At 37.4% G+C, this 26,219-nt stretch overlaps 2 protein-coding genes and 1 long non-coding RNA gene across 19 annotated transcripts; 2 read left to right on the top strand and 1 right to left on the bottom strand.

Annotated features, from left to right (window-relative positions):
• Nucleotides 1-14,314: 14,314 nt before the first annotated feature.
• LOC149987616 (uncharacterized) lies at nt 14,315-15,068 on the bottom strand. The gene is made up of 2 exons (XR_016506968.1): nt 14,936-15,068; nt 14,315-14,742 (listed from the first exon to the last, which is right to left on the bottom strand). It is a non-coding gene; the product is annotated as an uncharacterized LOC149987616 (long non-coding RNA).
• Nucleotides 15,069-15,894: 826 nt separating this feature from the next.
• On the top strand, nt 15,895-17,372 carry LOC112293281 (triosephosphate isomerase, chloroplastic). 2 transcript variants are annotated; one of them, XM_024542533.3, is made up of 2 exons: nt 15,895-16,144; nt 16,303-17,372. In XM_024542533.3, exons 1-2 carry the CDS (start codon nt 15,974-15,976, stop codon nt 17,107-17,109), a joined length of 978 nt encoding a protein of 325 aa, XP_024398301.1. In that variant the 5' UTR covers nt 15,895-15,973; the 3' UTR covers nt 17,110-17,372. The 2 variants fall into 2 exon arrangements, with proteins under 2 accessions (XP_024398301.1, XP_073395695.1); XM_073539594.2 differs by having other exon boundaries at nt 16,353-17,372.
• A 2,098-nt stretch (nt 17,373-19,470) lies between these two features.
• LOC112293280 (alpha-L-arabinofuranosidase 1) lies at nt 19,471-26,002 on the top strand. Of its 16 annotated transcripts, none has more exons than XM_073539589.2 (21): nt 19,471-19,590; nt 19,895-19,983; nt 20,269-20,361; nt 20,609-20,786; nt 20,887-21,031; nt 21,208-21,262; nt 21,430-21,647; nt 21,763-21,881; nt 22,074-22,227; nt 22,346-22,415; nt 22,506-22,651; nt 22,852-22,897; nt 23,029-23,081; nt 23,263-23,407; nt 23,500-23,618; nt 23,796-23,867; nt 23,979-24,082; nt 24,349-24,405; nt 24,612-24,819; nt 24,937-25,083; nt 25,295-26,002. In XM_073539589.2, exons 4-21 carry the CDS (start codon nt 20,716-20,718, stop codon nt 25,451-25,453), a joined length of 2,088 nt encoding a protein of 695 aa, XP_073395690.1. In that variant the 5' UTR covers nt 19,471-19,590; nt 19,895-19,983; nt 20,269-20,361; nt 20,609-20,715; the 3' UTR covers nt 25,454-26,002. The 16 variants fall into 16 exon arrangements, with proteins under 16 accessions (XP_073395690.1, XP_073395694.1, XP_073395693.1 ...); XM_073539593.2 differs by having other exon boundaries at nt 20,617-20,786; XM_073539592.2 differs by having other exon boundaries at nt 20,269-20,339.
• Nucleotides 26,003-26,219: the final 217 nt, after the last annotated feature.

The raw sequence follows: 26,219 nt of genomic DNA on the forward strand, positions 1-26,219 counted from the left end.
TTTTTTAATATATTGCATCAAATTTAGACTTCAACATGATCTTACAAAAAGATTAATTAACAAGGTGCTGAAAATAATGGATATTTTTATTTGGTGTACAGTTATAATTATAATGAATGAGATTATGAATAGTTCTTTTCAAAGAAAACTATAACTTACATGGATCACAATTTTCTATCATTTGAGCATTGGTCTTGTGTCAAAACAGACTTCATTAACAATCTTATGTATATATCCATTTAATGTTGAAGAAGATTTTGACAATTATCAAGATAAAAATATGTACAAAGCTATAACAAATAATATTAAGTATTATAAAAGAATACAAAATCATGGTAAAAAACTGAGATTATTAATAAAAAAATGTGTGTTACATTAAACAAAATATTCATTGAATACCATGTAATTTTTCATATAATTTTTATTTTTCTATTATATAGTTGCATCTTTTATTTTTCTTTAGGAAATAAAAACACTTTATAACCTAAAATTTCAAGATTCTAAACCTCAATTTAAAGTTTTAATATATCAAAATTTCGACCTAATTTTTAATCAATAGGCTAGTCAATATTATGCTTCTTTTGTTGTTTTAGAGACTAAGTTACAAAAATATGAAGACAATTGTATAAGATAAAGGACTACTTATATAATTGTATTTGTTGAGAGTATTAAATGTAGCCATTGCTCTCTATAATATTTATTGTAGTCTACAGTAAATACTATAGCTACAATATTTGGAATGTAGTGGAGAAGAATTGTTTATCATTTCTCCTTCTCTTCATGTATATAAGACACAACCAGATCAATAGACTTTTGTGTGAAGCTCTCTCTCTCTCTCCTTAGAAACTCTCTTGTGTGTGTGTATTACTTACTACTATTCTTGTGTCTCTCTAAACATTTTCAACACGTTGTCAGCATGACTCTCTTTTACATACTATTGTTTTTTTTTTTTTTTTTTTTTTTTTTTTTTTTTGCTCTAATCTTGATTCTTTAAAGCTGTTGCTACTCTTGCTCCTTGTGTGACACATGATCTTGTTGTACTTCTTACAAGCCCCTCACATAATAGCTACTTGCTTAAAGTACTTACTCCACTTTGTACCCTACTTGCTTAGAACACTTACTCCACTCTGTGCCCTAATTGCTTAAAATACTTGCTCCAGCCCAACCTCTCTACTACGTCCCAAGCCTACCGCCGAACTGTTGCCAAACAGCCACTATTGCTTGCCACCGATCTTGCTGCCAATCCTGCAACTCATACCGCCCTATTGCCAAACAACCGCTGACTCCACCGTTGATTGTTGTTGCTACTATTGCCACCCTGCCATCTTCATCCTATTGTTCTACTACCACAATCCACAACCTTGTTCAAAAAAATAAAAAAATAAATTAATATTTTTGATTTCAAGTTTAATTTTATCATTTTATTTGATTTTATATTTTAAGGTACATTATACTCAACTTTTCTCCTTGATCTTGTATTTTCTTTACAAATTTATTTATAATGAGTGCTTCAACATCTTCAACTACTTGTATTATATTTCAAACTATTACCAGTGCATCCCAATATTTTTAAGCTCTTTTATTTCCACTATTGACTGTAAATGGAAACAATTATCTATTATGGGCAAAAATGGCAAAAACAAATTTATTTGCAGAACAACTTTCAAGTGCCATTATGTTTGAAGAATCTCTTATAATAAGTATTTCTATTTCTCTTGCTATCTGTTGGAAAGCACTTCTTCTTCTTCATCATCATCTTGTACCTACATTACAACATCAATATTTAAAAATAGAAGATCCTATAGAACTTTGAAAGAATCTTAAATCTAGGTTTGATCATTAAAAGATCATTTTTCTTCTACATGTATGTCATAATTGGATACATTTATGTATCTTAAATTTTCCAAATTTAAATGCTTTCAATAGTAAAATATATAGTATTGTCTCACAATTATGATTATGTAGATAAAGCATCTCTAAAGAAGAAATGATTGAAAAAACTCTCTCTACATTTCCTCCTATATCTGCTGTGCTTACACAAGAATATAGGAACATGAAATTTCACAGTTATTTTGATTTCATATCCTATTTATTTCTTACGGAGAAGCAAAATGAGCTACTCTTGCGCAATGTTGAAGCTCATCCTATTGGAACCACAGTTGCAAAATTTCATTCACTTAATATTTCAAAGTCTAAGAAGAAATTATATAAACATGGAAAACATGCTCATAAGCATTAAGGCAGTCATAATCATGACCATTTCTACTCATATGGAAAGAATAAATATTCTATTATTAACTATAATAGAAAACAAAAATCAGAGATGTGTTCTTTCTATAAATATGGAATGATTGGATATTTAGTACATGTAAGCCGTATTTCAAAATATTTTATTAAAATATTCTAAGAAAATAAGAAACTACCAGTTGAGACTCATGAAGTTTATACCATAGATGCGTCCATGGATTCAATTAATGTTGATGATTTAGAGGCTTATATGAATGAAAAAATCTCTAATGATGAATCAAATGATGCGCTCATTGATTTTGCAATAATACATACTATCATGCAAGATAGATAATTTTTTATTGAAAAATCTTCAACTTGACAAACTAAAAATATAATAACCATGGCTGAAGCAAATACGTTTTGTTTCCAAGAGGACATATCAATGATAAAATTACCTATGGATTCTATCATAAAATATAAACTTCGATGTTTGTACCTTCAACACCTCAAAATTTAATCAACTACTAAGATGTGTGTATTAATGGTTATTACTTTTCAATCGCCATTTTAAATAAAAAAGAAGTTTTGGTTCTTGCAAAGAACCATAAAGTTGTTGAAAAATCTTTTGCTACAAAAAATGGTTTATATCGAATTGCGATTCAACCTTCCATTATATTTAATTTTGCATCATCTATCTCAGAGAATTGTGCTTCTCTCTAGCATGGACGATTGGAATATCCAAGATCTATATTATTTAGAAAGATTATTTTATATATAATTGAATACAATTTAAAGCCTACGGATGTAGATTCTATAGAATTATGTTGTACATGCATACAAGGCAAGATGATTACTCAACCTTCAATTTAGAAACTTTCACAAGAATTACCACTAATACTTGAAAGATTGAATGGTAATATTTGTGGTCCTGTTAATCGAATATCGGGACTATTTTGTTATTTTTTGGTCTTTGTTGATGCATCAAGTAAACAATCACATGTTTCATTATTATCAACCTGAAACATAGTGTTTGCCAATCTTATATCTATGCTTATTCATTTTTGGGCACATTTTCTTGATTATCCTATAAAAACATTCTGTATGGATAATGCAAAAGAATTAGCATCAAAGTCTTTTGAAGACTATTGTACTATAACAAGAATTGAGTTGACATATTGTGTTTCATATGAACATGCTCAAAATGGACTTGCAGAGTCATTTATAAAGCATATACAACTCATTATCTAGCCACTCCTCTTTCATGCAAATTTATGTGCATCTATGTGAAATCATGCAGTTTTACATGTTGCAAAATTAATATGCCTCTGTCTTTCTTGTCTTGAAATTGTTTCACCACATGAGCTTATTTTGAGTCGTGTTTCAAATGTATCTCATTTACAAGTATTTAGTTGCCATGCTTGGATTCCAATACTAGAACCTCAATGGCATACCATTGGAGCTTATCGATAAGAAGGCATATATGTTGGTTTTGATTCACCAAGCATTATTCGTATTGTTGATCCATTAATTAGCACATTATTACGTTGTCGTGTTGTAACACGAGTATACTGTGAAAATATAAAGAAAGAGGACTTTTATTAATGTTCAGTTACCTCGAATATTGGGAGCAACGACCAATTCCAGTGTAAATACTGAGAGGCTAGATTCAGTCACCCCGTTACAGTCAGCCGGGGCTTACTGAAATGCTCCGTTTGATTCCAATAACGGGAGTTAGCAGAAAGGGAAAGGACCAATTCAACGACGGGTGAGCCTGATTCAAAGAGCCAATTGGATCCAATTTCAAGACATCCAATCCAGGTCCTCTTACCCAATATGAGATCTGAATTGGTCGGACAGCCCAATGCAGTCCAATTGCGGGAACATCCAGGTCTTACTACGGGCCTCTTATCCAATATGAGACCTGAATTGGTCGGGCGACTCAATGTTGTCCCGATTACGGGGCTTCGATTCCGTTTCAAGCTGTTCCGTCCTTTGTGCTGTTCTAGAGACGTCCTTTCGGTAAAAGGATCTCTTAAAGGTAAAAACGGAGGAGAAAGCTCTAACGACGGAGCCAATTCCGGATCTAAGACGGAAGGAGCGAATTCAAGATCCAAGATGGAAGGAGCCAATTTCGGATCCAAGACGGAAGGAGCCAATTCCGGATCCAAGATAGAAGGAGCCAATTCCGGATCCAAGACGGAAGATTGAAGAAATTCAGAGGCTAGGGTTTGAAAGAGGGAAGAATTAGGGTTAAAGGGGAGGAAGGTTAAGAAATAGAGGGGGTTTTTTCAGATCGGGTTTTTGGAATCGAAGAGCTAGCTTCAAGCTCTTTTCAAGGTCACTAGTTTGGTTTCATTAGGATTTGTGAGGGGAGAGCAATCGCTGCTCAAAGTTAGTGTTTATTTTGGTGTTTCAGATTTTATATAAAACATTGATGGTTTGCATTCTCAATCGGTTTGTGCAAGTCGTGTAGCATCTATGGATCAAAATTTGGTATTGTCTGGATAGTTGGGTGTGCTAAGTGTATACAAAAATTTGTGTTAATCTAACGATGCAATCAAGAGATATCTGGGTTTTAGTACAAAGGGTTGTCGGAAGTTGGTAGTCTAGGGTTGGATAGGGTTTTTGTGATATCTGAAGATGTACCAGTTGGATCGACGTAATTTTTGGCTTGGTAATAGAAGATTTGGAGATCAAGCGGCTATTCAATTTTGAGCTGGAGTTAACGGTTGACAAAGGAGAAATCACTTTTGGAGTTTCTACATCAAATTTCAAGATTGCGGCCGAGTGTCATCAATGCGGTTTTTGGGCGTTTTCTTGCAATCTGTAAGTTGGATTGGGCTGAAATTTTCTGAGCATATAGAAGGCTTATACTGGTATTTAGGTGCAAAATTTCACACTAAGTGGACGGTTGGATCAAAAGTTACAGCTTATCAAAGCTCACTGGCTAGGATTAGGGCTTGTTAAGAAAAACAAAAACAACTTAATTATAAAAGAAATAAAGCAATTGGAATATTGTATGGTTAAAATGGCTATGAGGAGTATTTTTAAATACCTGGAAATTGATATTTCAATTATATTCTTCATACATGGATAAAATCTATTAGGATTTCTTTGTTATTTGCAAAAACAACTATACCTTCCATAGCCAGATACCCAAAGTATTCCCGAACAAGAAAACACGTAATACGACATAAGTGGTGAACCCGATGTGAACGTTTGCGGTGGAAGGTATTGGATTTTGTATGTGGTTATTTGGATTGATGGTGCAAGATGACAAGGTTGATTTTAGAGTTTTTTGAAGACTTGGAGCTTTGGAGGATATTTTGAAAAGCAATGGTGATATTTGGATTATTATGGAGTATATTATGGCTTATAGACATCTTGGGGCATTTTGAGGTATCATAAGTTATTTATTGGAGCATTTCAAGGGATATTTTTTTAACATTGTGGAAGAAAATGGAAGATATTTCAATGAAGTCTTTAGATAGGTTGAATACTTTGGATGGACCAAATATTAAAGAGTTTTTTGAGGCTTTTTGTATATTCATGGAAGAACAACAAAAGATACAAGCAATTGAAAGGGATATCACAAAGGCATTACAAGGAATTTTCAACAAATTTGGGAGGTTTAACGGATGCAATATCACTAAGTTTTTACAAGTTTATACATGTGAGATGGAGATATGCCAAATCCCTGAGGCAAAGATGATTTCAAGCTTTTATTTGGCTATTGAACCTGGGATTCATAGAAAGGTGAAGAGATTACTTGAAAGGGATGTGGAGACATGGTCAAAATTTCAAGAACTTTTGAAGAAAGAATTTATTGATGCAAATGAGGATAAGATTACCAAGCGACAATTTTTGGATTGGATAGAATTACAACCAGGCACGCATATGGATCTTTATGAATTCTTGAAAGAATTTGAAAAGAGGTTTTATCGATTTTCATCCTCAGAGAGACAGTCATTGGATGTTATAAAAATAGAATTATTTTTAAATGGTCTTGATGATGCCATGGGAGACAAACTTTTTATACTTCTTGCAGATGAGTCTACGGAGAGTGGTTGTACTAGCAATTGGGAAGAGTTGAAAGAAGCAACAATTCTTTTAGCAAAGCAACAAAGAGCACAAGCTAAAGGAGTTGGAGTATGATCTAAGAAATCTTCTACTTTGGCTTCTATATCATCTTTATCAATACAAGGGATTAATCTTGAAAAAAGAGAAATAGAACAGCAACTGGAGGACTTCAAAGGAGGAGCCAATTTTTTGCAAATGAAAGAAAGTGGATCTTTTATCAAGGATGGTGAAGGAAAGAACAAAGATTTTGATCAAATTATTACTATGGAAGGTCAAAATATCAAAAAAATTGAAGGCAATATGGAACTCAAGGATTTAGAAATTAATGACAATAAGGATGAAAATTATGGCTATTCTACATTGAATATGTTTATGCAAGTGGATGATGGCAATTTGGATGGAACATCTCATGGTGGTAAAAAAGATTATGATAAAAGTTGCAAGATTTTTCAAGAACATGAGGTTTCACAAGGCTATGAAATTTTTCAATATTATGAAGTAATACAACATATTGAGATAACACAAGGTTATGATGTTTCACAAGGATGCATTCAAGAAGAAATGAAGGATGTTTTACAAGGATACATTCAAGAAGAAATGATAGATATTTCACAAGATAATGTGGCGAAAGAAGATTATGGAATCAAAGGTAAAGGTACTAAATCAATGGCTTTAATCAAGTTAATTGTGAGTACTAATCTTTTGGATCAAGATCAAGGTTACATGGATAATGCACATGTATTGGGGGCACAATTGGATTTTGATAAGAAAAAGATTCATCATGAAGTGTGGAATTCAAAGGTTGAAAATCTAAAAATCTTCAAATATAAAGACATGGACAATGGATTTAAGGATTATATGGACGTCTTAAATCAAGCATGGAATCAAAGGAACAAGAAAAAAGATGCAAGCAAGATGTATGTGGCCATATGGAAGAAGTTTCAATTAAATCTTTCCATTTCAAAATTTGTACCTCGCCAATGGTTTGGTCATGTACAAAGTTGGATGTTTCCAATTTACTTGTATAAGATGGATACATGGATTCTTGGTATTGCATAAAGAATAATGGTGTACTGAATTTGGCACATACCGGAGGATGTGCAGGTTCAGAGGGGGTGGATGTGGTGTTGTAACACGAGTATACTGTGAAAATATAAAGAAAGAGGACTTTTATTAATGTTCAGTTACCTCGAATATTGGGAGCAACGACCAATTCCAGTGTAAATACTGAGAGGCTAGATTCAGTCACCCCGTTACAGTCAGCCGGGGCTTACTGAAATGCTCCGTTTGATTCCAATAACGGGAGTTAGCAGAAAGGGAAAGGGCCAATTCAACGACGGGTGAGCCTGATTCAAAGAGCCAATTGGATCCAATTTCAAGACATCCAATCCAGGTCCTCTTATCCAATATGAGACTTGAATTGGTCGGGCAGCCCAATGCGGTCCAATTGCGGGAACATCCAGGTCTTACTACGGGTCTCTTATCCAATATGAGACCTGAATTGGTCGGGCGACTCAATGTTGTCCCGATTACGGGGCTCCGATTCCGTTTCAGGCTGTTCCGTCCTTTATGCTGTTCCGGGGACGTCCTTTTGATAAAAGGATCTCTTAAAGGTAAAAACGGAGGAGAAAGCTCTGACGACAGAGCCAATTCTGGATCTAAGACGGAAGGAGCCAATTCCGGATCCAAGACGGAAGGAGCCAATTCCGGATCCTAGACGGAAGGAGCCAATTCCGGATCTAAGATGGAAGGAGCCAATTCCGGATCTAAGATGGAAGGAGCCAATTTTGGATCCAAGACGGAAGGAGCCAATTTCGGATCCAAGATGGAAGGAGCCAATTTCGGATCCAAGACGGAAGATTGAAGAAATTCAGAGGCTAGGGTTTGAAAGAGGGAAGAATTAGGGTTAAAGGAGAGGAAGGTTAAGAAATAGAGGGGGTTTTTTCAGATCGGGTTTTTGGAATCGAAGAGCTAGCTTCAAGCTCTTTTCAAGGTCACTAGTTTGGTTTCATTAGGGTTTGTGAGGGGAGAGCAATCGCTGCTCAAAGTTAGTGTTTATTTTGGTGTTTCAGATTTTATATAAAACATTGATGGTTTGCATTCTCAATCGGTTTGTGCAAGTCGTGTAGCATCTATAGATCAAAATTTGGTATTGTCTGGATAGTTGGGTGTGCTAAGTGTATACAAAAATTTGTGTTAATCTAACGATGCAATCAAGAGATATCTGGGTTTTAGTACAAAGGGTTGTCGGAAGTTGGTAGTCTAGGGTTGGATAGGGTTTTTGTGATATCTGAAGATGTACCGGTTGGATCGACGTAATTTTTGGCTTGGTAATAGAAGATTTGGAGATCAAGCGGCTATTCAATTTTGAGCTGGAGTTAACGGTTGACAAAGGAGAAATCACTTTTGGAGTTTCTACATCAAATTTCAAGATTGCGGCCGAGTGTCATCAATGCGGTTTTTGGGCGTTTTCTTGCAATCTGTAAGTTGGATTGGGCTGAAATTTTCTGAGCATATAGAAGGCTTATACTGGTATTTAGGTGCAAAATTTCACACTAAGTGGACGGTTGGATCAAAAGTTACAGCTTATCAAAGCTCACTGGCTAGGATTAGGGCTTGTTAAGAAAAACAAAAACAACTTAATTATAAAAGAAATAAAGCAATTGGAATATTGTATGGTTAAAATGGCTATGAGGAGTATTTTTAAATACCTGGAAATTGATATTTCAATTATATTCTTCATACATGGATAAAATCTATTAGGATTTCTTTGTTATTTGCAAAAATAACTATACCTTCCATAGCCAGATACCCAGTTTATTCCCGAACAAGACAACACGTAATACGACAACGTGCACATTTATAAAATTACCATTTTAAAGAGAATATATTTCCATCTCTTGTAGGAGGTGTATCCAATCAATAAAGAAATAAAGCACTTGTATTTGAAGCATTGAAAATGTTTAACAATGAATCCTGATTCTAAGACATCTTTGGATAAAATTGAAGATGCTAAGATTTTGCATCTAAAACGGATCACAGATGAAACACCTGATGGCTTCAATGATGTACTTAGAATTACTAGAATTCCTATTAATGAGGCTCAAATTGCACCTACTCAGATTGTAGTGCCATTGACTACAATACCTCAAGTTATAACAACAACAAGTAAAAAAACTTGTAGACCAGATAAGCAACTATATAAGAAGAAAGCTATAATATTGACTAATCTTAGTATTATTTTTCAAAAAATTCTCATTCATCATGCAAGACTATTAATTCATGATGATATATCCATGCATAATTGTCACGGACATACATATAATTACCTATATGAATAGATAAAAGTATGTAAAAGTAGTTAAAAGTAGGTTAATTGTGTAATATCTTCTAGGGAAGCTTCTTAGAAGCTTCATAGACGCTGCTTTGACTTTATAGGAGTCTATAGTTGACTTTTAGGTTAGAAACTTGGTCAACAAGTTAGCCATGTACCACACATGTTGGAAGCTTAAAGAACAAGCTAACTACGTGGTCCATCCATAGAAAACTTGCCTTGCAAGCAAAGGCATGTGGCCTAAAAAGTCAACATATATTGGAGGTCTTATAGAACATCGCCACGTGGCTTCTAATTAGATAGTATATATAGAGGCAAGAGTGAAGCCCTCTTCACTCTTGTCAACTCCTTTCTTGCTTCTAGTCTAGTTTCAAGGGTCTCTAGTTTTCTTGTATTTTGGCAATAGCCATTCTAATTTCTTTCTTAATATACATATTTCTATTTTGTCCTATTTCTTTGAGAAAAGTCTCACTTAATCTTTAGCTTTCATCGAGTTCTTGTCCTTGACAATAATGTACTTTCAATTCATGTGAAAAACAATCTTAGAATTGGAAGGAATAAGAATAAGTTGAGTAAAGAATTATCTATTCTGTATTGTACTATAGAGGATATTTGGGACAGACCATCTATTACGATAGATGAATCATTTGCATGTATGATTATAGAAGCCCTTTCTTGTGAGGAAGATGATCATGAATCTCAAACCATCGAGGAAGCGATGCATCACTCTGATTTATCAAAATGAAAAACTACTATTAAAGAAGAATATGCTTCTTTGTGTAAGAAGAAAGTCTTTGATTTAATTGTAAACACTCTTACATCTTGCCCTAAGGGATATAAGATGGTATTAATATGCAATCGAGATACTCAGGGTCAAATAATCGGCTATAAAACTCGTCTTGTTGCTCAAGGATTTATTCAACAATTTGGCATTGATTATAAATCCATATATTTTCTAGTCATGGATTCAATTACATTTTGATATATTATTGGAATAGTAGTTCATGCCACCCTTGAGATGCATCTTATGGATGTGATAACTGCATACGTATATAGTTCTCTTAATGCAAATATTTATATAAAAGTTCTACTTGGCTTAGAAAGAGGAACTCCAAATGGACCTACTCCAAGATAATATCATGGTATTAAATTATATAAGACCTTGTATGGTTTAAAACAATCTGGATGCATGTGGTATCAATGTCTTCAAGATTATTCAATTACACATAAGTTTGTAAGTGATCTATTAATCCCTTGTTTATTTATCAAACGAGATAAAACTGGTTTTATAATTATCAGTGTATATGTGGATGATCTTAACCTAATAGGCACTAAATCTGCATGTGTTGTAGCTATTAACTTACTCATACATGAATTTGAGATAAAAATGCTAAGAGAAACAACTTTTTGCATTGGTCTTCAGATTATGCATCTCACAAATGGTAGCATTTTTCTCTACCAACTAATATATATTAGACAAATCTTATAGAGATTCAATATGATTGATGCTTATTTATTGTCCACACTAATGGTTGGATGTGGTCATGATGGTCATGATCCATATTGTCCATACGATGAAGAGAAGGAAATATTGGGAGATCAATATCCATACCTTGCAGCGGTTGGAACACTTTTATATTTGGCTATATGTATAAGATTAAATATTGCATTTGCAGCTAGTATTCTTGCAAGACATAGTGCACATCCAACACTACAACATTGGAATGGCATTAAACATTCATTACGTTATTTAAAAGATATTAAAGACTTGGGATTATACTACACACAATCTGTACATCCAAAATTGGTTGGATATTGTGATGCGGGATATAAATCTGATAAAACAATAGCTAAATTTCAAACAAGATATGTATTTTTAAGGCATAGAGCTGCAATATCATGTAAATCAGTGAAACAAATAATAATTGCAACTTCATCCAACCATGCAGAAATTATTGCCTTACATGAAGCATCTCGAGAATGTATTTGATTGCGATCAATTGATAAATTCATTCAAACAACCTATGGATTTTCATATGATGATTCTCCAACTATCTTGCATGAAGACAATAGTGTTTGTATTGCACAGATGCAAGTTGGTTTCATTAAAGGCCATAGGACAAACCATATTGATCTAAAGTATTTTAGTTATATCTATGACTTGATTACTGATCAAGCACTTATAATTAACAAAATTTAATCTGCAAATAACCTTGCTTCACCAAAGTTCTCCCATTGTGCAACCATTATTGACTTACTTATGGCATTCGTATGTGGCGACTTGCTTTTCTTGAATAAGAAAGTTAATAAACTCTTTAAATAATTAGAAAAATGATGTTGTATTCTTTTTCCTTCATCTATGGTTTTATTCTTAAATACAATAAGGTTTTCCTAGATAAGATTTTAATGAAGCAACAATTGTTGATCTTGCAAGATTACAAAAAAATATAGATAATAATTTTATACAAATTTTATATTATGTAAATATTATGATGAATGAGGAGGAGTGTTAAGAACATTAAATGTAGCGAGCGCTCTCCATGATAATTAATATAGACTATATTAATACTATAGCTATAGTATTTGGAATGTAGTAGAGAGGAACTATTTAACTTCTCTCCTTCTCCTCTTGTATACAAGACACAACTAGATCAATAGACTTTTGTGTGAAGCTCTCTCTCTCATTAGAAACTCTCTTGTGTGTGTGTGTGTATTACTTATTACTATTCTTGTGTCTTTCTAAACATTGTCAACGGTATTAAATGACCTTTCATATATGACCCATTCTTCTGCATTTGTATTTTATTTGTTTTTTCACAAAACTTATTTAACTTATTACAATAAAAAAATTAATTAAAATTTTCAAAAATATATTTTAAAATTATATCAATTCATATGTATATATGAAACTTTTGTTATTATATTGAAATTTCTTTGCAATTGAATGAGTATGATAATTGTTAAAATTGGTGTCATGTTCATTATTTTTCTTAAATTTACCTTCATCACCAAAATAATGTTTTTGACTTCAAAACATAATTTATTGAATGAAAGCATTTTTTTAATTAACATGTCAAAAAAGTAGTTGTAATATATTGTGTAGTTATTCAACATATTCAATAAGGTATATTAATTTGATGTAAATTTGGTTTAATGAGAATCATTGATTATTTATGCCTAGTAGTACAAATAAAAAATTACTATAAATATACTTTATAATTTTTATTTACTTTAATACTTATATTCAAATATTTTGTCATACTTAAGGATATATGTAACAATTTGGCATCTTGTTATGTTAAGATTTTAGATTACATATACATATATATATATACACACACATATGTGTGTATGTAATATATTTTATATTTTTCTTTTCCTTTGAGTGTTTTTTGTTCTTAATACAACAATAATAAATGTGTAGTTGTTTTAGATACAATTCCTTTTTAGAATTGCGCATTAAAAACCGTGGACTCTTGCTCCATCCTTTAGATCTACATTACTTTCTTATACTAGTATTTTATTATACTTATAGATATGACTATCACAAGTATTTATCACAAAATATGAGTGTTTATATATATATATATAGATGTACCTCATCAATAATACTATCTATACATTTCAAAATCAAATCATGAGATTTGGTAAATCTCTTCAGATCAGTCAATGTATTTAGTATTCATGTAATTTTACAATTTTTTTTAAAAAAATTGACACGTGTACTTGCATGAATAAAAATATTAAATCGATAATTCTTGGTTGTGTATGTACTTCAAATTGCTTGTTTTTTTTATTATTTTATTGTTTTGATAAAATGTTTCGAAATAAAATTTTCTGAAATTTTTATTATAAGGATTATTTTGAGATAACAAAATACCGATACAATTGAAATAATTTTAAAATCTGTTACTTAAAATAATAATTATAACTTATTTCGATTAGTTGATTACTTTCCCTCAGAAGAACTTTTATTTCTATTGAAAGAAAAACATATTTTATGGTATTTTTAAAGTGACAAATAAAAATAAAATCTACTCAAGTTTTCCATTCTTATTATAAGCACAGATTTTACCATTTTTTAAATTGGAAAGCACTTTTTTGGATGTTTTACTGATAAAATAGCCACTATGTGCTTTGCAGCTGGCAGTCTTTTTACCACCATCTTTTCCAATGCATAATTTGGTGACATATCAACCTCAAGTATATTTCACTAAACAATTCCCTGCTCTTAAATCTATAAAAAACATGATTGGTTTTGAAACAATAAATGATTTGTTATTAATTTTCTAGCGTGTGTAGTTTTTAGTTATGAGGTATGCCAAACTCTGTCTTGCTTTATTTCATTTATTTTTATTTTTATGAAAAAAAGAAGCTTTTTGTAGCAATTATTAAAGATGGTTTTCTATTCATTATAAAAAAAGCATACAATTAAAATTTATTTCTCTTAAACCAATATATATATTTTTGAAAGGATTATTTATTTATTTATTATTATTTTGACAACAACAAATGTGTATTCATTTATTTATTTTATTTATTGATTTTTAATACATGTGATTATACATGAAGATGTATGTGATTATCGAGTTTGTATTTTTATTTATTTATTTATTTTTCTTGGAAAAAATAGTGTCCTCCTCCACTCATTCAAATTGGCAAATAAACATGTTTATAAAAGAAAACTATGAGGTTCGAATCAAGTAATATTAAAATTATTTCTAACTCCACATTTATAAAGCTCACTTATCTTCTACACTGTGCTACAACTCTCCATAAAAATACAATAAAATATGTGGGCCAACTTTCCTATTAGTTTCCTTTCGTTCTGAGTACCTTGCTATTATGAATATATATATATATATATATCAAAACTTTTGAAGGTCTCGTACGTGTGAACAAGAAACAAAAAGTTAACAGACACGATGAAAAGTAAAACGAGAAAGTAACTCATACGGATGGAAAAAGTTTGGCGATGGAAACGCATTCACACCGCGCAATGCAAAATGTGCCGCTCCGTCTTGTGGAAGCTCGTACTCGCTGCGACGAGAACCGCGACGCCGCGTTGCGAATTGGTTCCCGCATTGGCAATTTGCTCCCTGAATCCAATGCACACGAGCATCATCATCAGCATCAGCATTAGTATTGAGCAGATTCACCTTCAGAATGCTTGAAGCTGATCAGAGCTGGAGCAGAGAGAGGAATCGAGGAAGAATTGAGTAGGATTCCGTGGTTTCCATTTCGTGGAGTTTTGCGCTGGGTGATAGGCAAGTGGAGGCCGGATTTTTCTACCTAGACGTTGTTGGTTTGCTGACATGCAATGTGGTGGTGGTGCAGAAGGAGAGAGACAGATTGGGGAAGAAACAGGGAGTGAGTGATGGACCCCGCCTCATCCGAATCTTGGGAGATGGGAGCTATCCACTCAGGTCCTGCAAGGGGCATCTCTCGCCCACGTGACGCCCCTTCCTGTTTATTGCTAAATTATTTGCTACCCTACTAAACAAATAGTTTCCATGGACACTTATTATCTGCGTGGGTTGATATCAAAACTCTGTTTCCCAAACTTGGATCCTGTGCGTTTTTAGGGATCGTCTGACACGGATCCCTAGCCCCGAATGCGTTTCACGAGGCACGAATCTTTCCGGGTTCAGGTTTCACTAATTCGAGTCGTGCGTCGCGCTCGTCTCTCGCTATTGTCCCGGTGTAGAGATCCTTCTCCTACGTCATATTCATGAAACTTCATTCTTACGGGAAGGATTGAAAAACAAAAAAACACACGCAATGTGCTACTTGACGACAAATCGTGGAGCTAATTGCTGTTGAAATGATTTGACTCGTTCATCGACTGGGTCCTTGATTGACGGCTGGAAGAGAACGGACACAGTAATGCAGCACTGCTTATTTTCTAATGCGGTTAAGGCCGTTGCATCAAATGCCTGTTTCTGATTCCGTCGTGCTGGCATCTTTCTGCATGAATTAGCAATCAGTGATGGAAAATAGCAAACCCGCAGCCAGCAATCCTCCTTCGAACTAATCTTGTCCCGAAATCATGTGCTATTTCGGAGACCGTGGGTTTGTTCCGCTTCCGCGGTAATAAGGGAGATACCACTTAGGACCGTCAGGCTGGAGTTGGAGACGACGACCTCTCACAGCCTTCCAAAGACCAGTGTTGCTAGCTGTAGGCTTCCCCTGCCATTCCCACTCTGTTATATCCTCACCCTTTGTTGTTCATGGGCTTCACAGTGTGACATCGCATCCGCAGCAGCCGTACCAGCAACGATTTCTTCTCACTTCTCTTGATCGCTATTTTTCGCGAAAAACCCACAAGCGATGGCTGTCGTTTATAGCAGAGCCGCTCACTCGGTTGCGCGTCCTTCCCCCATCGCAGTTTCATCTGCTAAACCCTCATCTATTACTTGCCCGCAGTTTTCTGGGCTGCGATGTGTGGAGTTTGGGAGCAGGACCGAGTCTGGGTTCGATGCCTTGTCGCAGCAGCTGCAGGTGAGAGCATGGAAGGTTTTAGGTTATGACCATGTGTTCGATTGGGTTTCGTATTCAGGTTCTTTGTTTTTGTGGTAATCTTACTACAGAGGAGTTTTTTCCTCGGTTTTGGTGGTGTAAGTGATGGAGTTATTGGGGTGATTTTCTGATGTTTGCAGAGTGAGGGAAGAGGTCACAGGGGGGTTGTTTCCATGGCTGGAACTGGCAGGTTCTTTGTGGGAGGAAACTGGAAGTGCAATGGCACTGTGGAGTCCCTCAAGAAACTCGTAGATGAGCTTAACAGCGCTAAGCTCGAGGAGGATGTGGACATTGTCGTGTCTCCCCCGTATCTCTACATCAGCCAGGTGCTGGGATCGCTCACCAAGCGAATTGAAGTCGCCGCCCAGAACTGCTGGACTGGAAAGGGAGGGGCCTTTACGGGAGAGATCAGTGCCGACCAGTTGGTAGACGGCGGAGTGAAATGGGTGATCCAGGGCCATTCCGAACGTAGGCACGTGATCGGCGAGACTGATGCCATGATTGGGCAGAAGAGTGCGTACGCATTGTCGAAGAACCTCGGCGTGATCGCATGCGTTGGGGAGAAGCTTGAGGACCGTGAAGCCAATCGCACCACCGATGTTGTCTTTGAGCAGTTGCAAGCATACGCTGACGCCGTATCGGACTGGTCCAACATCGTGGTTGCGTATGAACCTGTTTGGGCTATTGGAACCGGAAAGGTGGCCTCCCCCCAGCAGGCCCAGGAAGTGCATGCTGCCATCCGGCAGTGGTTGAAGGAGAAGATTTCCCCCGAGGTGTCCTCAAAGACTCGAATCATTTATGGTGGTTCAGTTAATGGTGCAAACAGTGCCGAGCTTGCCACTCAAGAAGATATTGATGGATTCCTAGTTGGAGGAGCTGCATTAAAGGGCCTCGAGTTCGCTACGATTTGCAATGCTGTTACCGCAAAGAAGGCCGTTGCTGCTTAAGACGATCTTGACCTCCATTTTTGTGTGGGTTCGGTTAGAAAATTGCATACCCAACTTTTTTAACATCCGATTTTAGATTTAACATTAATTTTAGATCATTAAATACATTGAAATCGATGAAACTGGGATAGCATCGGAAACAGTTTTTATGAAAATCCACTAAGGTATAGGTCCTCGAGCTGTGATGTTGACTCTGTCTTCCCAACTGTTGCGTGTGAGCGTTGGTTACAGGAGCTTGGTTAATAAAGCAATCAGATCCGGCATTTCTCTTGTACAAAGTGAATAGTTGGTGCAATGCATTTTTTTCATGGGCCAATTAGATTGTAGCCGACGAGTGATTAGACTGCAGGTGCACGAAAGTTTATGAGACCCAAGTGACGGCAGTGGACTGTTTGTTTTTCCAGCGACTAGGTCTGGGATTCGAAAACTGTTTGTTTGATTAAACATCTCACCGCGCTTCAGGCTCGATACGCATGCCTACCCCTTGTCCTCACATTGCACATGTTGAAGTCAGCTAATGCATCGCTGTCGCGAACAATTGTCGTCTTCATTGTAGTCATCGGTGTGAGATGGGACATTCCAGAAAGTTAAGAAATATGATACAAAGTTTCTTATTTACTTTGTATAGGTGAAGAAACTGCCATAATTCACATGCTGTATCGTTTTCATGGAACCCACAGTCTTGGAATGCGGAGTCAACAGCATGAATCACGAGCACTGAGAGGGTAGGCACATATTTCGGGTAGAATGTAGCTATACCTGACCAGCTTGTTACAATCCTGATTCATGAACGACCCAAGAATCAACAGTGAGAATCAGTTTTAACCCAGAGTTGCAGGTTGCATACCATACCAGTTTCTACATCGTTGAAATTAGGTATGTTTAACAACCGACTCTTCACAGTTGCGTGCATCGTGCGAGTGATTCTCTTTTGTGGGCGTAGTTTAGGTGTATGCACTTTCATGACATGACGAGACTGAGAAACACTCCGAAGCATCGAAGAGGTATGATTTTGTTTACGGCGGTTCGCATGTGTCACCAACCTTGCACACGTGATGCATGTGTACAGGTATTGCCCAAACAATGTTTTTCTCCTTTATTGTTCTTCATTCAATAGAATCTGTGCTGTTATAACTAACCTATACATTTGCTAGGAAAAGAAATATGTTTTGTTTGGTGAAGATGAAACATGAGGCAACCTTAGAGATGATCAAGAATGAGTCATGTTTGTGGAATTTTAATATGGTATATGCGTTGAGTTAATTTAGACACAATCTGGACAGAGAGCATAATTTCCATTTAATTGAACATGACACAAATCACATGACACAATTTGAATGATGTTTTAATCTAAAATATAGTTTTCGTAAACCAAAGTTTGACAATTGCAGTGATAATGACAATTTAAGTAGGAAACACTAGTCACATGAACACAAGGAGGAATCTGTTTAGATAGACTTAAAATAAAATAAAATAACTAAATCCATCAATTCTTTAATTGATTGAATCTCCTTGAAGTTATCCATACCACGTTAAATATTGTGAAATTCACAAACTAAAAATCTAATTCTCCAACAACTTATGATCTTTTCATACTAGATAATGTGAAATACCTTCCCATCGCAACAAATGACACAACCCTAAAATTAATTCCTACAATGAGATCCATTTCATTCAACCACATCAAAAGATCCCAACACAAAAAACACTAGATCCACCCAAAGAAAAGCTCAAAATCTCTAAAAAAAACCATATTCAACTCACATCAAATACCAACACAATCAATGTGTGCAAATACAATTACTTTTTGGTGCCGCAATCATCATCAAATCCATATTGATACAATCGTGTTTCTCTTTTTCATAAATTTATGAATAAACTATCTTTTCCTCTTCTCTCAGTATTTCGTCAACCCACACACCAAAAATGAGTTGCACCGCATCGTAAATCGAAACAAACTCAAATCCCAACTCTCATGCATTTCAACAAGCTCCTGCACATTCGACTCGTGTTGTGTGTGTATTGGTCTTGGGCTCTGTCTTGCTCGGTGCGACGAGCCTTTTTCCGACCGAGACAACTGGACTCTCGTTGCGACGAGGTGAGCGTCGCGACACAGAAGTAACGATGGTGGGAGGAGTCGATGGATGGGCAATTGGGTTTATCGTCGATTCGCACGCACGCACGCAGTCCACGGCGCATGCAGTCAGTCCTAGATGCCACTACGATGAGGATAGTGCCCAATCCACGCCCTGGCTGACTCACCTGCCCTCTTTTCCAGAATCTTGCATCCCTCCTCGTCGCCGTCCTCATCGCGATCATTTCCCCCTCTTTCGATCGTCATGGAAGCCAGTCCTTCACCGTATTCATGCCCCCTCCCCTCCTCATGATTTGTTCCAAGCCAACGCTGCGTATCAATTTTTTTTGGAGCGCGAGCGAGTGAATTTGTTCCTTAGTGGGTGGAGTGTGGAGATTCCGGAGCTGGTAAGCGGTTGCGTTCAAGAGATTGAGTGTGGGATTGTGACAATTGGCGATGCAATGTGTGGTTGGATGGTCTCGCAGTTGGGAGGTCGGTTTCGGAGTGTTGTGGGTGAAAGTGTTTTTGGATTGTCCTCCGGGTTTGTTGAAGATGTGGGTGGAATTGTTCGATCGGATTCGGGGGTTGCATTCTTGGCTTGTGCCAGCGTGGTGTGAGAGAGAGCGAGTGAGAAAGAGAGAGGGAGGTGTGCCAGGATCTCGGGTCGGCGTTGACTGTAGGTTGAGGATTTCTTTTCTTTGTTGGTGGCAGAAGAATGCGGAGCTCACTCAGTGAGATTGAGGCCGTTGAGAGGTCACAAATCCTGAGATTCTCGGTGTCGTTCTGTGAAATGCTTGCAAGTAAGCTTTGGGTTAGTCTCATCGTGTTAATTTGTGTCGCAGAGCGTCCACGTCGTTGAGTGGTGTAAAGAAGAGTTTTTCCTTGTGGCTGACGTGTGTTGGAGCTGTGTCATTCGGTTCAATTGGGGTGCATTCTGAGCACGTATTACCGCATTCAATTATGCTGTCCTGAAATTGTAGAATAGTCGATCACTTGCCTTACTCGTCGTAGAAGAAGCTCGGATCCGCATCAAGTCTACTTGAGAAGTTCTCAATTTTATGTTTTGTGAAACATGGTGTTGCCAGGAACACAAAATGCTCCACAAATAAAATCTTGGACGAAGCAGCTTCCGTCTTGTTGCTCTTGAAATGGAAACGTGAGCATCTGATGTGAGATTGGTACAATCTCTTTCTGTACACGCAGTCTCTGATCTCTCTCGTCTCATTTCTTGTAAGCTCAACTCTGCTCCGGATCAGTAGCCTACCACATGATCGAAGACAAATTTCTGATATAGATAAAATTTTGATAATGACTGAGTACAAGCTTCAAATTAATAGCGCAAGAGACTGCATTCAAAAGACTAAATTGCGACACTGTCGGTGACCCCTACTTCTCGCTAAATTCCAATCTTCAACTTCCGATCAGGTGTGCAGGAATAGTCGCGGAGCATGAGGATACTCTGAAGGTTGTGCAATACAGCCACCCTCAGTGTAACCAACTTGTATCTGTTGCGAGGAGCATCTCGTTGAGTCATGTTTACAAACATGCGGACCTTGGTAGCACGCCATCGCTGCGTGCTTCTAACTGCCGCTGGCACATTTGGGTAGGTTACCCACTCTTAACCTTAGATGTCGGGATTCCTTTGACTTGTTTGAGCGTCCACTGATGCCCATAATCTCACTTGTGAAATTATTGGCGACCAGCTTGCTATGCCTCTTGGCTGTGGCGCTCAGTTCTCGTTTCTCGGCACCTTCACTTAATCAAATCACGCCGACTGTGACGCTGGAGGTAAATGTAAGCGACCCTGGAAGACAGATGCCCGCGACCCTTTTTGGACTTTTTTTCGAGGTATGAAAGGAATCGCCACAACCTAATCTTAGTATTCTGCCTTCGATACTTGGCCTGCGTTTGAATTGAATCAGGTAGGACCCAAAATTTGTTTTGGTTTTTGGGGTTCACATGTTACGCTTGTATGATGTGTTTGGGATTATTAAATTTAACTGGGCATTCACATTGCTTTCCAGGAGATTAATCATGCTGGTAGTGGTGGCCTGTGGGCAGAGCTTGTTCAGAACCGAGGTCTGATCTCCCTTTCATTTCTTTTCTCCTTAAATGTTGATTTTCTATAGAAACAATCGTCTTCTTCTCTACCTACAAACACAACTTCACATTGAATTTTCTACGCTTCTTTCTACTCGCTTCCTAGAGGATTATCTGAATAGTGTATGGTGCTGTCCCGTGCTCAGGTTTCGAGGCAGGGGGTCAAGACACGCCTTCAATTTTCGAGCCCTGGTACAAAATTGGGTCCGACGCACAAGTTATCATTGGAACGGAACGTTCGTCTCCCTTCAACCGAAATCCAGTGGCACTCAAGATTACTGTGTTGTGTGACAACGGCGACGAAAACAACAACAAATGTCCAAAGGGGGGTGTTGGCACTGCTAACCCTGGATTCTGGGGCATGGTGAGAATTTCCAATTAATCACCACGCGCTGCTTTGATCCTAAGGAAAGGTTAGTAAGGATTAGATGCTCACAAACCTTTGAGGGCCCATCTCAGTTGTTTCTATGCACTTGCAGAATATAATCGCTGGCTCCAAGTACCAAGTTGAATTCTGGTTGCGTTCGTCAAATACTTTCAACCTTTCTGTAGCATTCATATCTGCAAACGGAGCTGTATTGACACTGGAAATTGTCAGGTGAGTGGTCACTTCTGTTCCTCTAGGCACTCACTTTTGGGTCGGTATCAGCAATGGTATTTGTAGGTACTTTACATACTTTAATGAGTGAAGGTTTTAAACCAGAAGCTGTTTTCTCGTTTTGTGAGCAAAATTTTCCTGAAATTAAAAATATCTTTCTAGAGCTCCAAGAACATCTTCAATGTGTTGCAGTGTGGATGGTAAATCGAACCGAGATTGGAGTAAACAGTCGATTGTGTTGACAGCCAAATCAACAGATCACTATGCTCGGTTGTCTTTAACGACTGGCACGAAAGGCGAGTACTGGATAGACCAAGTTTCGGCCATGCCGACAGATACTTTTAAGGTGAGGAAATAATCTCAATGCAAACTCAACTCATTAAATTCTCTCTTCTGTACCTTTCAATAACATTCATTTCACCCCTTTACAGATTCTTTGATACGAATCTTGATCGAGTGTGCAGGGACACGGCTTTCGGAAGGAACTTGCAACAATGATCGCTGATTTGAAACCTGGATTCCTTCGTTTTCCTGGTACGTCACCCAAAACTTGGTGTCTATCTATGGATTGGAGCTTGCCCATGCTATTGAACCTTCCAATGCATTATCTCTCAATGTGTGCAGGTGGCTGCTATGTGGAGGGTGTTCGGTTGGCCAATGCATTCCGGTGGCGGGATTCGGTTGGTGATTATGAGAATCGTCCCGGGCACTATGGTGACGTGTGGAACTACTGGTCTGATGACGGCTTTGGCTATTTCGAGGGCCTTCAGGTCTGTAAATTTATCCACTCTTCTCTCCTAATTGTGATGGTACAATCTGTAGAAGTTGAGTGATGAAGCTCAACTGTTGACAGTTGGAGTAGGCCAATTACTTTGATTGATTCTGCCGCCATTAATTGCATACTCCAACTCGTCTGGGAAACTCTTTTCTTCGTCTGTGAAGTACTTTAAGAGATTGGGCGGCATTGCAGTTGGCAGAGGATATAGGCGCCGCACCAATTTGGGTCTTCAACAACGGTATGAGGAAATTTACCACTATTTATAGTTTCATAATAGGTCTCGCTTTTCAGTCAATGAGCGGCGGGACGTCTATTTGTTTAGATAAGCTACTTCAATTTTATGAAAATAACTTGGCGAGTTCTTTGCAGGCATCAGTCATTGGGAATCAGTGCCAACGGCTGAGATCGGACCCTGGGTTCAGGTAGACACAATTTGTAAGCTGCATAGAGCTGTGAGGCACTGTTATTTCTGTGTATTATGGGCATTTTTCTCTTCTTTCAGTACAGAGAAGGATATTGAGATGCTCACTAGTATTGATTTGAATTGTGGCATTGAAGTACCCATTGAAGGTTTTTAATTTAATTTTTTTTTTTTGCGAGCAGGATGTGTTAGAAGGTATTGAATTTGCAAGAGGGCCTGTTAACTCAACTTGGGGTGCAGTGCGAGCACAAATGGGACATCCTGATCCTTTTCCTCTTCTCTATGTAGCGGTTGGTAACGAAGACTGCGAGAAACCGTACTACAGAGGTAAGGAAACTTACAATTGATTATCCATCAACATTCACCAAAGCCTCCGCTTCTAACTGACCCCAAAACATGTTATTAATATGCCTGAACAGGAAACTATATGGAATTCTACAAGGCTATCAAACTTATGTATCCAGATATTGAGCTAATTTCTAATTGTGATGGATCGCGTGGGCCTCTCGATCATCCTGCGGACTTGTATGATTATCATGTAAGACCTTTTGATTGGTTTCTTTTTGGCAAGTTTGATTCGCTTGTCGCTTGATAATTGGAGGATTCTTGCAGTTTGCTCCATAGTTTGTCTGTGATTCTTCTTCTCGTGCTGGTTCTTAGCAACCACTACTGAAACCTACTCAATTTCTTTTCTTTCACAACGTTTTGTTTGTAGATCTACACGACCGCAAACAACCTTTTTTCAATGCGACACAGCTTTGATCGCACCTCCAGGGTTGGCCCTAAGGTAATACTATCTTTTCGTATTAATCTCACATTGGAGGGTGAGTTTTATGGATATTGTTCGGTTTAATTTGCATAAAATCGTGCTATATCATTAACCAATGTCTCCTTTCAGGCCTTTGTTAGTGAGTATGCGGTAGTGGGAGCCGACTCAGGGACAGGCAGTTTGTTGGCATCATTGGCTGAAGGCGCATTTCTTATTGGTCTGGAACTCAATAGGTTGAACCCTTCTGCTTTTGAAAACCTGAGATTGGTCTATCTAGGGAAAGTTAATCAGCTAATCATTAGGTCTTTTAATTAGATGCTCTTGAGCCATCACAGATGGCTATGATCTGCCTCTCATTTAAATCAGTTTTTGCACGCTGAAGTGTTTGTAGCACGATTACTCGGCTGTACAAAGTTGTGTTTGAAGTAGTCAAGTTCATTAGATAGAAACTCGTTTAGCAAAAAGTCATCTTTTGACATCTTGGGGGTTTGGAGAACAGTGATATAGTGGAAATGGCAAGCTACGCACCTCTCTTTGTCAATGCCAACGATAGAAGGTACGTTCCTCACGGAGCACCTCCTCATTTTGCTTATTGGCAGACTAAAAAACTTAACTCCGTTTCAGCAGCACAAACATCTTGAGTGGAAATACCATCATACTAACATCACACAGAATAGTCCACTTTTTCCTCCCTAAAATAAAGAACAGTAAATTTCTACGCATACTGAGTGGAAGGGACATTTATGTGTGTGTTCGCAACAGATGGAACCCAGATGCAATTGTTTTCAACTCTTGGCAACAATACGGGACACCCAGCTACTGGGTTCAGCATTTCTTTAAAAACTCCAACGGTGCCGACCTTCTGCCGTCCACTGTGAAAGCTGATTCGTCCACGAGTCTTGCAATGCTAGTTACTTCTGCTGTTCGCGCACACAACACCTCTAGTGGCTCGGATTACCTGATTGTGAAGGTGCGCTGTGAAGCCCACATCACCTCATTTTGCATGAATGTCAATTTTCTTTCTGTTTGGTGGAGCTTAGCTTGAGAGTAGTGTTAAGTTGGAAATGATGAATGTCGGTAAATGCAGGCAGTGAACTATGGCAGCAACCCTCTGAATCTGAACCTCGAAGTCTCAGGCGTATCAGCCAACCGCTTCAACGCTACCGAGTCCTACATCATGCTCCTGACATCTGCAGGATTGATGGACGAAAATTCCTTCACAAATCCAGCGAAGGTCCACTTATCCCATAGTCATCAACGTTACGCTGCAAACTTTACTTAATATCATATCAATGTTATGATCCTCAGCTAGTCAGATTTTTTAATTCATTGATCTTTCTTTTTTCAGTTGCTTGTGTTCATGATGTAATTGCAGGCTTTCACTAACTCTATTCTTTTTCCTTCAATCCTTTTCTTACACCTGGGATGTTGTGGTTGTCGAGCAGGTGACCCCCCAAGTGACCAAGGCCACGAATGCAGGACCAAGCATGGAGGTGGCTCTTCCTGCCTACTCCATTTTGGCGCTTCAGCTGGGGCTGAACACGATCAACAGGAGTGCAGAGGAGGTCGTGCAAATAACCAGCAGAAAGTCTTTGCGACAATAAATTAAGTATCCTCTGTATAGTATGGCTTTGCATTTGTAACACTACAGAAAACCTAGGAGTTGTTGATTACATGTATTTCTTCCAATCTTAGTCAGGAAAGAATGGTGGTGGCTGAGTTCGCTGCGGTTGTCCAAATGCTATCGAAGAGCCCACTTTAGCCTGGTTAGGAAACCATGCAAGTGAACTCGAGAGAAGTGAATAATGCTGTTCACAGTATGGATATTGGCCTCGGATAATAAGGCCCAGTATTTGCTTTACTCCAGGAATGCCTAGATTTTGCTGTTGACTTAGTGGCAACAGTTTCCTTGTTAGAGCCTAAATCAGCAGAGAGTTTGTCTTAAGTACAGAAACTTCTGCGGTGGGAGGCTCTTGTCAGAATTGCTTCCAAATATATCACGTTGAACAAGGCTTGTGATTTGAAACAAGCCATTCTCGTGGAAGGGCAACTTCTGGAATGAATACAAGCCACTCTCCAGAACTTTGCACTTCTTGAGTGAGGGCAATTTAATTGTAATGGGAAGGATGACATGGAGAGTGGATTTCAAAGAATCGTCCAGTTATATTTAAGTCTTTACGTGTTCATTTATCAGAGAATATGTTTCTTTACAGAAGGGAAAGAAGTTGCGTGATTTATTTATATATGTTTTTTCGCAATAAGATTGATATACGTCTCTATTAATCCTCAGGAAAAAAAAAAAAAAAAAAAAAAAAAAAACCTTTTGTACGATTCTTAAAAATTAAGTTACAAATTAGTTCTTGAGACTTT

Source organism: Physcomitrium patens, chromosome 16 (assembly GCF_059467195.1).
Source record: "Physcomitrium patens ecotype Gransden chromosome 16, ASM5946719v1, whole genome shotgun sequence".
In the NCBI taxonomy this organism is placed as follows: domain Eukaryota; kingdom Viridiplantae; phylum Streptophyta; class Bryopsida; order Funariales; family Funariaceae; genus Physcomitrium; species Physcomitrium patens.

Coding starts and splice junctions, on each gene's coding strand:
- LOC112293281 (XM_024542533.3), top strand. CDS start 15,974: ATGGCTGTCGTTTATAGCAGAGCCGCTCACTCGGTTGCGCGTCCTTCC. Junction 16,145..16,302: donor CCTTGTCGCAGCAGCTGCAG/GTGAGAGCATGG, acceptor TGATGTTTGCAG/AGTGAGGGAAGAGGTCACAG.
- LOC112293280 (XM_073539589.2), top strand. CDS start 20,716: ATGTTTACAAACATGCGGACCTTGGTAGCACGCCATCGCTGCGTGCTT. Junction 23,408..23,499: donor CGAGAAACCGTACTACAGAG/GTAAGGAAACTT, acceptor ATGCCTGAACAG/GAAACTATATGGAATTCTAC. Junction 24,083..24,348: donor ATTGGTCTGGAACTCAATAG/GTTGAACCCTTC, acceptor TTTGGAGAACAG/TGATATAGTGGAAATGGCAA.